Source organism: Gobio gobio, assembly GCF_949357685.1.
Source record: "Gobio gobio genome assembly, chromosome: 23".
In the NCBI taxonomy this organism is placed as follows: domain Eukaryota; kingdom Metazoa; phylum Chordata; class Actinopteri; order Cypriniformes; family Gobionidae; genus Gobio; species Gobio gobio.
In genome coordinates this window covers 36,395,067-36,412,934 of record NC_137119.1, presented here as the reverse complement: position 1 = coordinate 36,412,934, position 17,868 = coordinate 36,395,067, and the positions used below count along the sequence as shown (strand labels likewise).

At 37.2% G+C, this 17,868-nt stretch overlaps 1 protein-coding gene across 1 annotated transcript in view; it reads left to right on the top strand.

Annotated features, from left to right (window-relative positions):
• The window catches only part of asic1c (acid-sensing (proton-gated) ion channel 1c), a gene marked incomplete at both ends in the record, with an annotated part of 126,662 nt that extends 111,461 nt beyond the window's left edge, over positions 1-15,201 (top strand). Inside the window, 9 exons of the mRNA XM_079806057.1 lie at positions 2,080-2,230; positions 3,789-3,845; positions 4,025-4,178; positions 4,270-4,361; positions 4,471-4,550; positions 4,685-4,756; positions 8,046-8,098; positions 8,275-8,310; positions 15,123-15,201. Coding sequence (XP_079662183.1) covers positions 2,080-2,230; positions 3,789-3,845; positions 4,025-4,178; positions 4,270-4,361; positions 4,471-4,550; positions 4,685-4,756; positions 8,046-8,098; positions 8,275-8,310; positions 15,123-15,201 — 774 coding nt within the window. The remainder of the gene's footprint in view (positions 1-2,079; positions 2,231-3,788; positions 3,846-4,024; positions 4,179-4,269; positions 4,362-4,470; positions 4,551-4,684; positions 4,757-8,045; positions 8,099-8,274; positions 8,311-15,122) is intronic.
• Between the last annotated feature and the right edge of the window lie 2,667 nt (positions 15,202-17,868).

Here is a 17,868-nt window from a genome sequence, read left to right as displayed (position 1 = left end):
CGGACCCATTTGAATTCTGCACAGAATGCTGTTTTAAAGCGATATGGAGGAGATTAGGAGGAGAAACAGTTAGACATCAGGAGGAAACTGTGGCTTTACCGAGCTCAGTGGCTCTGGCCAAGCTGTGACATAAACTAAACGCTACTGGCTATTTAAAAAAGGGGAGGGGCTGTTCGATATGCCTCACCCTGTCTTCTTTCCCATTGAATAATGCTGTTTCAAGGCACCTTCAGTGTCACTCCTAGTCCTCCATAGTGTTTCTTATTGAGTTGATCACACCCAGTCAAGCAGTGTTTGTTTTTATGCATGGTGGTGTGCGCTGAGGTCACGTGACTCCTCATGAGTATCTAATTCAGTTTCTAGGGAGAACTAATTGGCAGGAGGTCAAGAAAAGCACTCGTTTACAGCCTTCAGTGGATCAAAGGCAAAAGCAGCTCTCACTGCCAAGATCAATATGCCCACATTCATCGACCCTTAGCAATAGATCAATTAGCTGAAATAATCAAGTGCTAAAGGCAACTGCTCGCTCCTAATCTTGCTTTCAATTTACTGACCTACATTTTCGACTTCCTCTTCCTTTTTAACATCAAAGCACTCTGAATCCATCATAAACGCATGTATTATGTGAAGTTTTTTGCAGTCGACTTCAAAAAGTGATTTAATTTAATGGGGGGGATTATCTTCTCTACTTGTGCCATTAGATATGCAAAATGATATAAAATCCAATTATATTTTTATACGATTCTTATTAAAAGGCTCTTAAATTTAATCAGAAGTGCATAATATAATTTTAATGACTTCAGAAATGAGCAGTAATGTTGCTCCTAGTAAGTGAGCCTTCGCTAAGCACCGCCTTAAAATGTTACTGACCAATCCTGCCTTAGACAAGCTTGTGTGATCTTTTAAAACGATGCAAACGCAGATCCATTTGAAGTGCAATTTTATGTAAGTGATCCACAAATATGGTAAATATGGTGAACTTGCACCCTGGACCAGATTAACTTTTTAAAAAGTAATTTGCATATTGATTATGATCATTACAGAATTGATAGTAACTAAAGAGTGTAATAACTTTCAAATGAGCCCTTTCATTGCAGCCCACAAAAACTAATTAAAGGAACACGCCACTATTTTTGAAAATGGGCTCATTTTCCAGCTCCCCTAGAGTTAAACAGTTGAGTTTTACCATTTTCGAATCCATTCAGCCGATCTCCGGGTCTGGCGGTAGCACTTTTAGCATAGCTTAGCATAGATCATTGAATCTGATTAGACCGTTAGCATCTCGCTCAAAAAAATGACCAAAAAGTTTTGATATTTTTCCTATTTAAAAACTTGACTCTTCTGTAGTTACATCGTGTACTAAAACCGACGGAAAATGAAAAGTTGCAATTTTCTAGGCCAATATGGCTAGGAACTATACTCTCATTCCTGCGTAATAATCAAGGAACTTTGCTGCCGTACCTTGAGTGCAGCGGCACAATGATATTATAGGCTTACTTCCGTCAACATAACGAACGTGACGACCTGCTTGCACAGAGAGCGTGCTGGGGACTATTTTCAGGCTCTGTGTAATAGCATCCATCTTACAGCAGCAAAGTTCTCTTTGGTCATTTTTGAGCGAGATGCTAACGGTCTAATCGGATTCAATTATCTATGCTAAGCTATGCTAAAAGTGCCACTGCCAGACCCGGAGATCGGCTGAATGGATTCGAAAACGGTAAAACTCAACTGTTTAACTCTAGGGGAGCTGGAAGTTGAGCCTATTTAAAAAAAAAAAAAAAATTATAAATATATAAAATACATTAAAATATATATAAAAAACATATTTGAGTGTGTTTTCTTCAGGTTTCTAACACTGATTTCCAGCCTGTTTCTTTCTGTGGAATATTGCATTCAAAACCCACATGCTTTTCTAGAGTGTGAAAAGTGTCTGATTGCACTGTGGGTTTTATTATATTCAGCTGATGTCCTCTGCTGTTAGTCCTTTGATTGCTGCACTCTTTGGCTCGGCTTAGTGTGTTTTGATTTGTTATTGAACAGCTTTATCCTGCCGGTAATGAATAAAACTTTATGTTCTAGCTCCAGTATCTTCCTCCGCCGTGGGGCGACTGCAGATCCACCCCGATGGACTCTGAATATTTCTCCACCTACAGCATCACAGCCTGTCGCATCGACTGCGAGACCCGCTACCTGCTAGAAAACTGCAACTGCAGGATGGTGCACATGCCAGGTGCGCAGACAACAGACCGGAGCTTTACTGCTTTAGCATTTGAACGGAAATCCACAGTAGAATGAATCAAGATGGTTTACCATATCATGTTCATATTTTAAATGGAGAACACGCAAAAGTAGTGCATTTTTATTTCAGTGACCATTATAACAGGTTTAAAGGATTAGTTCACTTCAAAATGAAAATGTAATTTACTCACCCCAATGTCATCCAAGATGTTTGTGCCTTTCTTTCTTCAGTGGAAAATAAATAAAAAATTTTGAGGAAAACGTTTCAGGATTTTTCTCCATATAATGTATTTCCATGGCAACCAAAAATGTTGAAGGTCCAAATCAATGCAGTTTCAAAGTGCTTCAGAGGCTCTGCACGATCCCAGCTGAGGAATAGGGTCTTATCTAGTGAAACCATCGGCCATTTTAAAAAACAAAACAAAATTGTTCGTCTTGTGCTGGTCTGCAACACGCCAGGCATTACATAATCACGTTGGAAAGGTCACGCTAGACGTAGGCGGAAGTACCGCCCCATAATCTTCGCACCATAGATACATATCTATGCTTCGCACGTTCTTTATGTTAAGAATGGGGCGGTACTTCCGCCTACGTCCAGCGTGACCTTTCCAACGTGATTACGTTATGCCTGGCACATCGCAGACCAGCACAAGACGAACAATTTAGTTTTTTTTAGAAAATGGCAGATGGTTTCGCTAGATAAGATCCTCAGTTGGGATCATGCAGAGCCTCTGAAGCGCTTTGAAACTGCATTGATTTGGACCTTCAACATTTTGGTTGCCATGGAAGTCTATGATGTGGAGAAAAATCCTGAAATGTTTTCCTCAAAAAACTTAATTTCTTTTTCACTGAAGAAAGAAAGACATGAACATCTTGGGGTGAGTAAATTATCAGGAAATTTTCATTTTGAAGTGAACTAATCCTGAGATTTTTGTATGCAGTTTTTATTTTATTATTTTATTTTATTTATAATAAAAAAACACTCCTCATGCTTACTTATTCTCACCTACAGAATTGTATTCTCAATTATACCTAGTTTTATTAATTCATTAATTTCTTTTATTTAAAAAACTATTCGTTTTGATAAAATCACTCATAATTGCTTGTTCACACCTAGAGATTTTAAGTGATCTATTTTTTTTAATAGATGTGAAATCTTTCCTTACATTTGCTTATTCACACCTACAGAATTTTATTCTTAATCGTATTTAGTTTTATTTCATTTTTGAACATCCCTCATCATGCTTTCTTTTTCACACCTGCAGAATTATACTCTCAAATGTACCTAGTTTTATTTTTTTTAACTATTCATGTTTTATACAATCACTACTCATACTTACTTATTCACACCTACATATTTTAGTTATCTATTTTATTTCATAAATGTACAATTTTTCCTCATGCTTGATTACTCACACTCAGAGAATTTTATTCTCAATTGTCCATTATTTTATTTTATTATATTATTTAATTTATTTTTTGTTATTAGCAGTTGGAACAGTGAGAAACTATTTGATGAAGTTTTGTCTTTCTTGCAATATCCGTCACAGGCACCTCCACCGTGTGCACACCCGAGCAGTACAAAGACTGCGCTGATCCAGCTTTAGGTAAGAGATTGTATGCCGTCATGTGTCACTATGTATTTCTATCACTACTCAATAATGTGTAAGACCTTGACAGACTTCTGCAGATTCTATAGGATGATGTAATTAAAATATGCTTTATGATTTCTTACGCTAATTTTCCTTTTAATAATAATAATAATAACGACAAAAATAATTGACAGATTTTCTTGTGGAGAAGGACAACGATTACTGCGTTTGCGATACGCCATGCAACATGACTCGATACGGTAAAGAGCTGTCCATGGTGAAAATACCCAGCAAGGCTTCTGCCAAATATCTTGCCAAGAAGTTCAACAAAACGGAACAGTACATTGCGTGAGTTTACATTTAAACTCAAGTTAGTTACACACTGAGTTTGATTTGATTTACCTGAACAGTTAGCCATTTAATGTGTGCAATTTTACAGGGACAACATATTGGTGCTGGATATCTTTTTTGAGGCTCTGAACTATGAGAAAATTGAACAAAAGAAGGCGTATGAAGTCGCTGGATTACTCGGTAAGTGCACAAAAATGAGCAGATGCTACACCGGTACGAAAAAATAACACCCTTGTTACTTGTATTCCCGTCTGCTTCGATATTTCATTATATTTTTATATTCTTCCAGGTGATATTGGTGGTCAGATGGGTCTGTTTATAGGAGCCAGTGTCTTGACAATATTGGAGATATTTGATTATTTGTATGAGGTCTGTTGCGTTCTTGCTTGTCTTTTTTGTCCATAATGTGCTCAAGATTACAAATCATTTTCAGACAGTATATAATAAACTGTAATTTTCTAACAATCTATGTAAAGAATGTGGCACCATTGTTCATTTTGCAGGTTTTTAAGGCCAAAGTGCTGGGATATTTTCTACGCAAGAGACGGCCACATCGGAGCGCTAGTGACAATCTGGTAATTGTGCTTCCTGTGTTGCTCTGAATGTGAGCATGTTGGTTTTGTTCATGTTTTTGTTTGGAGTTTTATCTCGAATGCTGCATGCATCTAGTTGCTTTTTGTCTTTGGCTCAAATTCTGGGAAATGATTGATGAAGATGGCCTTTCCACAAAAGACAGCGGTTTACTATTTGATTATGGACAAATATCAAAACCAGAGATGGACAAGTTTTAGAAACGCTAAGTGTCTATCACCCTTCGCTTGTGACAAACCTTGCATCAGATTTAGCTCTGACAATGATCTATGCTTTTCATTAAATCAATTAGGACTTCTGAGTGAGAGTTATATCACCTACAACATTTTATTTTAGATTTTTGCCTTTATTTTACAGTGTATAAAAAGTGCACAGTAGACCGAGAAGTAGGGCAGAGACTCGTTTTTGCAATCTGTTAGTGAAGTTGTGTTCTTTTTATACATTTTTTTAAGGCAGTTGCATTCTGGGTTCAGAGTTTCTTCTGGGACAGTTTCCACACGCCCTGTCCTGGATTATTACACTGATGAAATATTTTTTTTTCCAATTCAAGTGTCTTTCCATGACAGGATATTATTTCATCCAAGAAGTCAGTTACCCAAAAATGTCATCATTTACTCACCCTCATGTCTTTCCAAACTTGTATGACTTTTTTTTCCTTCCATGGAACACAAAATATAATGTCCTGCAGGATTTTCATGTTCTTTTACATAAAGCGAGAGCATATAATCATCAAACGCTGTCAAGCTGTTAAAAAGTCAAATGCACCTAAAAGTGCTTCATACTACTACAGTATTGGCCAAAAGTGATGTCCGGCCTAAGAAAAATTGACTTCTTCACCCTTATTTCAAATATTATTAAACATTTTGTTAAAGATTTTCAGAACATATTGGATAGTCATGCTTGCAGGTATCCGATAAATACCTTAACCAAGTGTAGTGTTTTATTTTTCCCTCATATTATAGGCTCATTAAAAGCAAATATCCCCTCCGGACATCACTACTGTTCAGTGACGTATGGACTTATGGTGCTTTAATGATGGTGTTTTTGTCATGTTTGAAACATCACAGCTGTTTTGACGTTGCATAAAAAGAGCCGTTGAAGAAGTTGAGTAAATGATGACCGAATTGTTCATTTTTATATAAGAAAACGACAATATGACTTGGCATTTAAATACCACAACATCAGCGTCATTCACCATTATTGGACCATATCATACCATAGCAGACAAAACAATCCATCATTTTCCCTTCTGAGTCCTTCCCAGCATGCACCAGGACATCACTGAACAAACATTAAAGGTACACTATGTAACTTTTGGCCGTCTAGCGGTTAAAAACTAAACTGCATGCATTTTGCGGAAGAACATTGTTTTGTATGTGCTTCGGCTCTGCGTGACTGTACAGATGATTGACCCTTCCCAATAGATAATGCTTTACAATGAAGTCTGTTAGAGCTACATATGGCAATTTACCTGTTCAGAAATAAAAACGTCATAGCCTCGCTTTTACCACATTTCAAATCCCTCAGTTCTCGCCATCTTTGAAAAGCAAAGCCAATGTTGATTCTGGTTTTATTACGAGCTCTGTTGCGTTCTCTTTTTGCCAGCAGACTCTCCTCTGTTCGGCGTTTGTTTAAATTGGGTGATTCTCTGTGGGTTGGAGATTTATCTGCTCCATGTCAACCTTTCCCGCTCGTTGTGACAACTAAGCTCTGCCACTCCCACACCAGACACGTCAAAGTAGCCGGAGCATCTTTTCTCAATTTACAGATATGACGAGAAACGCATGGGCGAGTGACAAGTTTGGGATAAGTACGTTTTTTTATGTTTTTAAAAAAGTCTCTTATGCTCACCAAGGCTGCATTTATTTGATTAAAAATGCAAAACAAACAGTAATATTCAGAAATATTATTACAATTTAAAATGACTGTTTTTTTTATTTTAATATATTTTCAAATGTAATTTATTCCTATGATTTAAAGCTGAATTTTCAGCATCATTACTCCAGTCTTCAGTGTCACGTGATCCTTCAGAAATCATTTTAATATACTTTTGCATTTATTACTATTATTATTATTATCTTCATCAATGTTGAAAACAGTTGTATACCTTTTTTCAGGATTCTTTGATGAATAGAAAGTTAAAAAGAACAGCATTTATTTGAAATAGTAATCTTTTGTAGCATTATAAACATCTGTCACTTTTAAACAATTTAATGCATCCTTGCTGAATAAAAGTAATTATTTCTTTCCCAAAAATTCGTACTGACCCCAAACCTTTGAACGGTAGTTACAATTTTACAAAAGCTTTCTATTTCATATAAATGCTGTTTTTTTTTTTTAACTTCCTATTCATCAAAGAATCCTGAAAAACAACTGCTTTCAACATTGATAATAATCATAAATGTTTCTTGAGCAGCAAATCATCATATTAGAATGATTTATGAAGGGTCATGTGACACTGAAGACTGGAGTAATGATGCTGAAAATTCAGTTTTGAATCACAGGAACAAATTAAATGTTTTAAATGTATTCAAACAAAATAATAATAATATTTCACAATATTACTGTTTTTTTGTGTTAAATAAATGCAGCCTTGGTGAGCAGAAGAGACTTATTTTAAAACCTGATCCCAACCTTTTGAACAGCAGTGTACACAATTTCCCGGGAAAACCATCCCGACAGGTCTTACCATAGTGAATCAGGGTAGGACCAAACATTGACTCATTATTTAAATATAGTTAATTTTGAACAAAAAAGTTACACCGTGTACCTTTTCAGATTCGCTAACAAGCTCACACCACATTAGATGATTAGCAAACATCGGAGATTAATGTAGTGAAATTTTGTTTAGTTTTGGTATTTAATACTTTTTTCCACAATAAATGATTCACATAATTTTTAGTGCTGTTTTGTTTTACATTATTGTTTTGATGTTATTTGAATCCTTTACAATAGAATAAACAATCCAACCTTAGTTAGATGAAATGTAAATTGTATATTTTAGAGAAACCGCTGAACCATTGCTTTTTCAGCACTGTATTATTTTGTCATAAATCTGGTGAAGGTCAATTCAGTTTCAAATCAAACAAATGTGAAATATTTCAAATATATGTAATTCTTTTTTATAAATATAATTAAATATATTTAAGTAGTAAATATATTTAAGTATATTCAAATAATTAATGAGAAATATAGAATTTCAGTAAGTTGGAGCTGAATTGGCCTCAGCCTGGGTTTGGTCATCTTCATCTCTTTCCATCATGTTTATTCCAGGATTTCCCCGAGAATTCCACCAGCCCTGGTGTCACGCCTAACCATGTCCCCAGGTAGCGCCGCCATTAATAATATTGCAGAAGCATTTCATTGTGTCCTTCTTTAAAATCCTTGCATTATTTCCGCCATTTAGAGTCTTTTCCCTTCGTGACATTGAATGTCAGTAGTTCTAGACATGAACAAATGTCATTGTTACGCATTCTAAGATCCCTTTTTCAAAACCCTGTAGCTTTCAAGATGGAGATGATGTTTTGCAGAAGTTCAGGTAAAGCAACACCTGTAGCTTTCACTTGCTTTTGAGTTTTTTTCTTCTTTCTGTTTTCCTCCCAACAGTTCATCTTTTGTTCTCTTTCACCAAAATGATGCCATTTTACATCAAATATATGTGTGTCTTAATTACACCGCCATTCAAAGGTTTGGGCTCAGTAAGATTTAAAGCTTTTAAATTAATTTAATGAGTAATATTTTAATCATTAGTATTAAATTAATCAAAAGTGACAGTAAAGACATTTATAATGTTACAACAGATTTCTATTTCAAATAAAATGCCGTTCTTATTCAATAAAGTATCCTAAAGACAAGTGTCACGTTTCCACAAAAAAAAAAAAAAATTCTTAAACATCTGAAGGATTTCTGAAGGATCATGTGACACTGAAGACTGCAGTAATGATGCTGAAAATCACAGGAATAATTTACATTTTAATGTAGCGAATATTCAAATAGAAAAGTTATTTTAAATTGTAATATTTCACAATATTATTGTTTTTACTGTATTTTTGATCAAATAAATGCAGACTTTTTTTTTCAGAAATTTTACTGACCCCAAACTTTTGAATGGTGGTGTGTAAATATGGTCTGCAAAAAAATTTATTTGAAAAATGTTTGAACATCCACATCATCATGTTGCAGATATGAAAGCTCATCAAAATTTTAAGGAAAGGGGAAAAAATAGAAAGGCTTTTTAAAAACCATTAATTATTTTTTAGTTGGTCCAATAATGACAATTCTGTCATTATTTACTCTCCCTCATGTCAATTTTCTGTGGAACAATGAGATATTTTTGTAGAATCTGAATCTAGCCCATATTCGTGTCCAGATTCAAAATTTTTGCAGTGATTTTTGCATTGTCAAAACAGCTTTGATTTAAGTGAATTTCACAATGCTTTCATTTTAAAAACACTTGGACTAATTCATTCATTTATGTTAAAGGGGTGGTAAACCACGATTTCACTATTCTAACTTTAGCTAGCGTGTAATGTTGCTGCTTGAGCATAAACAACATCTGCAAAGTTACAACGTTCAAAGTTTAAAGCAAAGGGAGATATTTGCTTTTAAAGAAATCCATTTCTAAGGACTACAGCAAACGGCCAGCAGGCGACTACAGACATTCCTCCAGGGTCTCTGACATCACCAGGCTCAATATTTACATAAACCCCTCCTCCGAGAATATTAAATAAGGGGGGGTGAGGCCATTTTGTATCGCGGCGCTGTTGTGGTATAGTGGTAGGCTACAGGCAGGAGTGGTGTTGCTGCAATACCGACGAAACACTGTTATTCAGGTCTGGGGATGGGCGTTTAAAATACAGCATGTTATATGCATGTGTTTGAGACAGAGGGGAACAGGTCTCAGATATTTGCTGCCTATCATAAAGCACGAGACAGACAGGGTCGGAGGAGAAGACTGGAAAATGTGACATAATGGACAATATTCGTCCGTGGCAATTCACGAGCGGTTCAGTGTGAATCATGCGCGACGGGCGCGCCTCCCGCTGCACATTTCACGGAGGAAAACATCCACAATCTTCGCGAGTTCAATGCCGGATTTGCACAACGTCAGATGCGCGAGACAAACACTGCCAGTGCGTGGATGCACGACGCGCGCACTGCACATTTCACGGAGGAAAACATCCACAATCTTTGCGAGTTCAATGCCGGCAAGGAAGTAAACAGATGACAACGCTGTTCTGCAAACCAGTCTGTTAAATGCTCATTCATACTTAACGTTATCCGACGAACACCTAACGTTATAAACACCTAACGTTAAAATCTCAACAGCGAACTTGGCATTAGTGTAAATGATTCTTTGATTAGAGCTTTTATGTATTATTTATCTACAGGCATGCTAAACATGGTTCTGTGTGTGATTTGGCTACTAGTAAAGCCAGTGTTTAGTGTTCGTTTTGGGTTAATAGTTCTTGCCACAGATATTTGGCTATAATCGTTCTAAAAATACAAAAGTGCCATTCAGTAGCGATCACTATAGATCCGCAGTCTTTACTCTTGAGGAATGAACAGGTTCTGCTCGATCATCTTCACTAAAATGTTCTGGGTCTGATTCGTGCTCAGATTGGTGTGTTTTTATTGACGCCATCGTTTCTAATACTGACCAAAGCACAGTCTAGAGGGCTGCATTGGGATTCAGTCCCGCCAGGTCCCGCGGGACCCAACGTAAATCTCGCGGGAGCGGGCGGTTTGAATTTTGCTGCGGGCGGGAATGGGCGGCTAAAAAAAACACCGCGGGAATCGGCGGGATAGGGAGGTTGCCTAACGACATGATGGAGAAGATGCCAATAGATGATGTAGAAAAGAACCTCAAACGAGGTATTTACAGCACAAAAGCTAAGCAAGGAAAGTCTGACATTTGGAGAAGTTTCTCAATTGTTTTGGTAGGCAAAATCATGTGGTATAACGTTATATAACGTTATATCCACATATTGCGCAGCTGGCAAATACATAGCTACTTGATCATACCTCACCAAAAACGCTCAGCACTCCCTGCAGGTCAAGTTGACTGTTTGGTGTTTTTGACAAACAATACATAGAAGTTTAGTGAGTGGAAATGGATTGTTTCTAAATGTCCGTTTGCTATTTTGTGTTCACATTACGTTCTGTTGAAGCATGTTTTCTCAGGTTTCCTTTCAGTCGGTCACGTTCGACGTACGTCGGAACTCACCGACGAATTGGGATCTGTTTTTTGTTTCTCAATCTGTTTTTCTGTTTTCTGTTTTGCAAAGCAGTCTATTTTTATGTGCAAAGTTTTTGATAAAAACGAAATTATATTTGAATGTATTTGTCTTTTTTTTTTTTTTTTACATGCAGGCCAGGGAAACGAAACAAACAACCCCATTTAATAATATCAATACAAATACGTGTTTTTTTTTTCTTGCGGGACGGGAGAAGACACAAAATCAATGCATCTCTATTATTGTGCGGGAATAAATTCTCAGAGTTTTGCGGGTGCGGGCGGGAGTGTAACACATACGTTGCGGGAGCGGGCGGTAATGGTCAGAAATTCGGCGGGTGCGGGCGGGAGCGGGATGAAGAAAACAGTCCCGCGCAGGGCTCTAGCACAGTCTACCGGTAAAGGTAAGGTGTGTATCGCTTCCGACAAACGTGCACTGCGGTTAGCGAATCACAACACACTGGGCCAGCTAACCAATCTGAGCCCATTGCGTATTTTTGAGGGACTGGCTTCATACAACCCGGAAAGCATCAGACCGTTTTACAAGGAGGGACAGAGCAGTGAAGAATAAAGGTCAAATATATGAAAAATAATGCTTTTTTTTTTTTTAAACGAAGCATGAACACATGTTACAGTGCACCCCACAAACACAATCAAGCCTTCAAAAGAATGTGTTTTACCACCCCTTTAAGATTCCTTAATGGAAACGTGCGTATTAATTGTGAATTTCTCAAGCTTATAGAGGCTTTTACACCAGATTATGAATGTTTTCATAGTTCCTATGATTAATGGCGGAAGTACCTGCTTTTTGGCAAAACTGAGAATGATTTTAGTTCGATCGGCTTTTTGGGGGAACTATGTTTACACGACACCATTTTCAACTGAAAACGTTTTATCCGTTTTGGCCGTTCATTTACACGGCAATGATGATTTAGGGGCCTGAAATCTCAAGCTTTTGAAAACGATGCCTTTACTGTTACTATTTCATGGTTTGCTTTTTCGGGCCACCAGGTGCTGTTGCCGTGCGGATGGGGTCCGGAACGCATTGGGGGTTTTCTGTTTTAAATGAAGATGGTGTTTTTTAAATGGCACCAAATTAAACAACTAATCCGTTTTTACAACAGAATTTAATCAAAAACTTTTCTTCATAAACATAATTACTTTCCTATTATCACTGTAAAGCTGCTTTGAAGCAATCTGTGTTGTAAAACGTGCTATATAAATGAAGGTGACTTAACTGTCTCCATGTAAACAACAAAAATGCAAATTTGTGAAAATACGTATTACGTGTTCACCATCGCCAACTACTGGCCTGACATAATACAGCCATTTTGTGAACAGGGACCGTTTTCGACAACGTTGTCGTCTGTTTTTAGTACACCATTGTCATGTAAACATATGTCATGTATCTATTTCAGAGTAGGGTCTAACCCAGCTCAATAGAAACTATCAATGACGTGATGAAGTGTACATTGATAGGCCGAACACATGCCGTATGAAACATCAGCAGCCGCAATATTTTTTTAAAAAGCCACACAAATATGTAAAACAGTGCTCGATAACATTTACCTGTTGCCTTTTTTCTGGAGAGTTGTGTTCTTTTCTCAGCCTCAATGATATATAGCACTGCAAGTTGTCGAAGGAGATTTTGGGCCAGATTTACTAACAGCTTGTGTGTTAAACTACTGTCAGAATTTACTGATGGAAGGCAGTGGAAAAGTTATATTTGCAGCCTTTCAGGAGCAAAATTTATGGGAGGAGAGTATTAAAATGAATCATATTTACTAAGGTTTACACTCGTCAATTCACTGGTAGATTGTGTTGGTCATTATGGAAATGATCCGGCTGCGTCTGTGTTCTTTCATTTGCGTGTCGTCAGAAGATCACGCGCAGAGCTTTCCACTCCCATCTGCACGGGAATCACGCTAATTTGCCCTCTTAGTAAATCTGGCCCATAGTCTCTTAGCCCTCGTTTTTGCTCTTTCAAGCGCATAACTTGTACGTCTACATTCAATCTATCATGAAACCCACGACACAACAAAAACACCAGCTCCAATTATGGCATCCTCCATCCTCCAGTTGACATTGTTGAATGCCGCGCTTTGATGTTGCTTTTTGGACACTTGTGATTCTCTATTTTATTTATTCTATAATGACGACACCAGGGCATCATCATTATTCTACCAATAACATCAACAACATTGCTATACTGAAAGGTTTGTCGAAGTGAAAGGTCAAGATTTAGATGATGTGTATTTGGTGGAAGCTTGTGCTGTTTTGGAGGACTTTATGATGAACAGAAGAATGATGAAACAAGGTGGAAATATGATGGAAAAGGACGTCTTATAAGAGAAAGTTCCCATTTATATTGCTCTTGCTTTCGCATGAATTTTTAACACAGCCACATGAAATAAATTTGTGTGTAGCCACAATGTATTAGATTGTGATCCAAGAACTAATTTGAATATTATAGTCATAAACAAAGCAAAGAAATGTTAAGATGATATAGGAAATAAGAAAAGAGGAGACGAGAGCCCCAGAGCTGCAGCTTTATTGGTTTATTTCAGTCAGAGCAATTCTTTTTACCCAATGACACCTTTCAAGTCTGTCTACAAGCTTCGGCTTATGAAATATGAAAAATAAGCCGACTTGCCAGGGGAATTACTACTGCTGTGTTTCTTTGTGAAACTGCTGTTTTTTTATCATTTACAAATTATTTAATAATCAAATAAAGCACATTTTTATACAGATTCTAACTAATATAATGCTTAACAAATATACAAGCTGCACATTGATCATTTCATTGAAACGTTGTCCCTTTTCATTATTTATATATTATATATATTTTATTTATTTTCTTGCTTTTGAAGAACCAGTTAAATTTGTATGTGGTAATCAGCAGCATGACCGCTTCTATTCTATTCCATTCCATTCTATTCTAGCTTGTACAAACTGAAGAACCAGTTAAATTATTATGTGGTAATCAGCAGCATGACAGCTACAATTGCTACCTTAAAATGTAGAAATTATTAATAAACATTATTATAAAAATATTATAATAGAAGGCTTCAACAAATATAGATGCTGCACATTTTTCATTTTATTGTATGATTCAATTCCTTTTCTTTGTTTTATTTTTATTCTATTTTATTCTTTTCTAGCTTGTACGAACTGAAGAACCAGTTAAATTATTATGTGGTAATCAGCAGCATGACCACTGCTATTCTATTCCATTCTATTCTATTCTATTCTATTCTATTCTATTCTATTCTATTCTAGCTTGTACAAACTGAAGAAGCAGTTAAATTATTATGTGGTAATCAGCAAAATGACTGCTTCTATTCTATTCCATTCTATTCTATTCCATTCTAGCTTGTACAAACTGAAAAACCAGTTAAATTATTATGTGGTAATCAGCAGCATGACCACTGCAATTACTACCTTACAATATAGAAATTATAGAAATATATAATATTTAAATTATTATTAGAATCAATTATAAACATAGCAGTTCATATTTACATATTCATTTTATGCCTTATATTTAACAGTGGCCTTACTATAATTCAATGGGGAAGGTCAATCCAGAGATTTATTCAGAGTATCAAAATTTGAGCCTGAAAGTTTAAAATGGCTTCCATCGTGTCACTGTAATGAGACCTGTGTCCAATAACATCACCAGATGCATCTCTGTGTGGTGTCATCACAGGTCTTCATACAATGAGCGTCACACACTGGGTTCACTGGAATGACACTGAATTAATTCCATGCATCCTGCTGAGTTGTGATTGCAAAGTTCGCTGCTAGATTTCCAGAGCTCCAGAATCAAGACTAAGAAAACTTCTTCCTTCCTTCCTTCCTTCCCCCCTCCCCTTCATCCATACCTTTATCCATGAATTCTTCCTCCTTTTTTAAATCAAATTTGACATGTATTCTTCATTACTGATGTTCTGTTTTCTGCTTATTGCCACGTTTATTTTTTTCACTCCCATATTTGTTTATTTCCACCGTTATAAATGCCTCTGGGTGTCACTGACATGAATTCATCTCAACCCCTCATCTGATCTCCCCGTATCCCCCCCACCCCCCGAAATCTTCCGTTTCCTCTCTTGCAGAGCACATGCGACACACTCCGGAGTCACTCGGACAGTCTCGGATTCGCGCCGAACGTGCTACCTAGTCACCCGGCTATAGGCAACTTCGAGGAATTCGCTTGTTGATGACGCAGGTGACAGGACCCCGAGGGGACGGGTTAGGATATGACGGAAAACTGTGAAATATATATCGGATAGACTCCAGAAGAAGTGTAAGTCCACGAATATGTACATGTTAAATAGTTAAAAAACAAACAAGCAAACAATGTGACACCTGAATAGAATTAATATATCATCATCAAGTACAAATAGACAACACTTCCAGAACAAAACTCAGGTTTTATTAACATCACAGCCACTGTTTGTTTGACATTGTGGAAAATCCTGGTAGATTTCATGACATTTCTTTTCGAACGATTTCAAACGTACAAATACTGTGAGGGTATTTCATCCGAGAGAGTATTTTTTCCTCTGTGCTTTTCTTGAATCCTGTATGAACACTGTGGGACTAATTTGATCAAGCCGCCTTAAACAAATCTGAAAAAAAAGAGCATTTTAATATTGCACAAAAATTGTTATTGATACAGTCGGTTTGGCCAAGGTTTAATCTATTTTGGCACTTTTTTGTACAATAATCATGTAAGCTTTAACCGCGGTTTGACTGAATTCAGCCCTGTGATAGTACTCCAAAACGTGTAATCATTCAGAATGTTTGTCTCTGTTCATATTTTGTGTATATAGAAGTGCAATAATATGCATAATGTGTTAATGAAAACCGTATATTACCTTCAAGTCTTAATTATTAGCTGTCAGGTAAACAGAAGGAACGAGATGCTTTCGGTACAACCTGAGTTACCAGCAATTTGCTCTTCGTGCTGTTTTATTTCGACATGCTAATCTTACTCTATTTATTTCCACTTCCATCTACTAGGCAGTGACGAGATGGGATGTCGAATAATATTTCGATTTATGAATGACGCATTTTGTGTAATTATGTGTAAACTTGCCATCCAATCCCATGAATTCAAGCAACATGTGAAGCCATTCGATAGATCGTTTCCTCTGGGAGATGATTCATTCATTTAAGTGGCAAAGACTGTACGCGACGTGTTGTTGTGAAAAGCTCTTGAAGAGTTACACGCTCATATTAATTGTAATGAGCTCATAGATCATTGGTTCCACTAGGAAATATTCAGTCAAAACTTGATACATTACTGGAAAACTGTTTGATTTGATTCTTTTATGTTTTGGGGGTCCACCGAGAAGTTACAGGTGTCTTCCTTTTTCTGGCATATATATATACATGTTCATAAATACCCCGACGTTTTTGGACACATAAGCAACTCTTAAAAATGTCTGAATGTCATCGCATTAGGTACAAAGGATACGCTTTACTTCCATAGTCCACTTTAGACATTTGACTAAATACATGTCATTTAACTGTATTAGACTGTTAGGTTAGGTTTAATAGAATGAGTTGACGTGTAGTTGCAAAGCTACTTAGGGCCTTATTTGAACGATCTGAGCACATGGTCCCGAATCCACTTAATGAAAACGCATGGTCTAAAAGGGTTGTCCCTAGTCTCTTAATGAGTAATGGGTGTGTTTTGGGCGTAACGTGCAATAAACCAATCAGAGTCTCATCTCCCATTCCCTTTAAAAGCCAGTTGCGTTTGCACCATGGCGGATTCGCTATTTACATGACAGAATTTGCGAGCGGAAAATCCTTTCATTTTTAATATTGAAACATTAAAATGCTGCTGCGCGTCCCTGTGTGTGTAATAAGCAGAGTGTACGCGCGTCGTGGACCCGCCTATAGACGCATATTAATAACACACCCTTTAAATAACACAAATTACTGCGCCATTGACTTTAGACCAGGTTTCCGTTGGTCAATGGCGCAGTCGTTTTCAGTTCCTCAAAATAACACGCCATCAATGCGCCTGAACACACCTTGTTTTCAGATCAGCACGCCCGTGGGCGAACAGATGGCCGCAAGTGATGATAACTGCGTCGGGCTGAAACTAACAAAAAACACTTGCGCCACGCCTGGCGTATTATAGTCTAGTCTCAGCCTCAGATGTCATGGACCGTTGGTTGAACGTCTGATGCATATGGCACATAACATTTGAAACACTTCAGGAGTTTGAAAGTCATCATCTGATTGGTTGAATTCTACAGGATTTCCGACATGTTCTTTAACTTCTTTTATAAGAAGTGTTTTAATGGCTGTTTAGTGATTGTCAAACATGGCACAAATTAATTCAAGGTGCACTTTTTCATTATTCGTTATAAGCGTTTTGGGTTTCTACCAAGCGGCAACCTCCCGCAGTTTCTCTTGAAGCCAATACGGAAGTGACTTAAACTGCAATTCATCGACTGGCCGCTAGGGGCAGGCTCTAGAAGGAGCAGAATCTCATTGAGCCCCATGTTAAGATGCCCAACTTTACAGCGGAAAAAAACATGTTTACAGCCTGGTACAAATTGTGGTTTTGGTCTATACGGCTAATTTTGCCCTTCATGACGACTGTGAGGGGGTGAATTTGTTTATAACTCATTCGTTTACATTATATAAAGCATTAAAGTTCTGCATAATTAAGGGCGTGGCCACTTCGAGTGACAGGTGGATAGCCATTTATCTGCTGTCTGTTAGTCATCGCGTCACTTAAGCTCTGCCCACGTCCCGCCTTTTTGCCCATTTTCTGTTATCCGGGAGTGACGCGCTGCCAAGATGGCAACGGCCATCTCGTCCATACTTTGCGCTTCA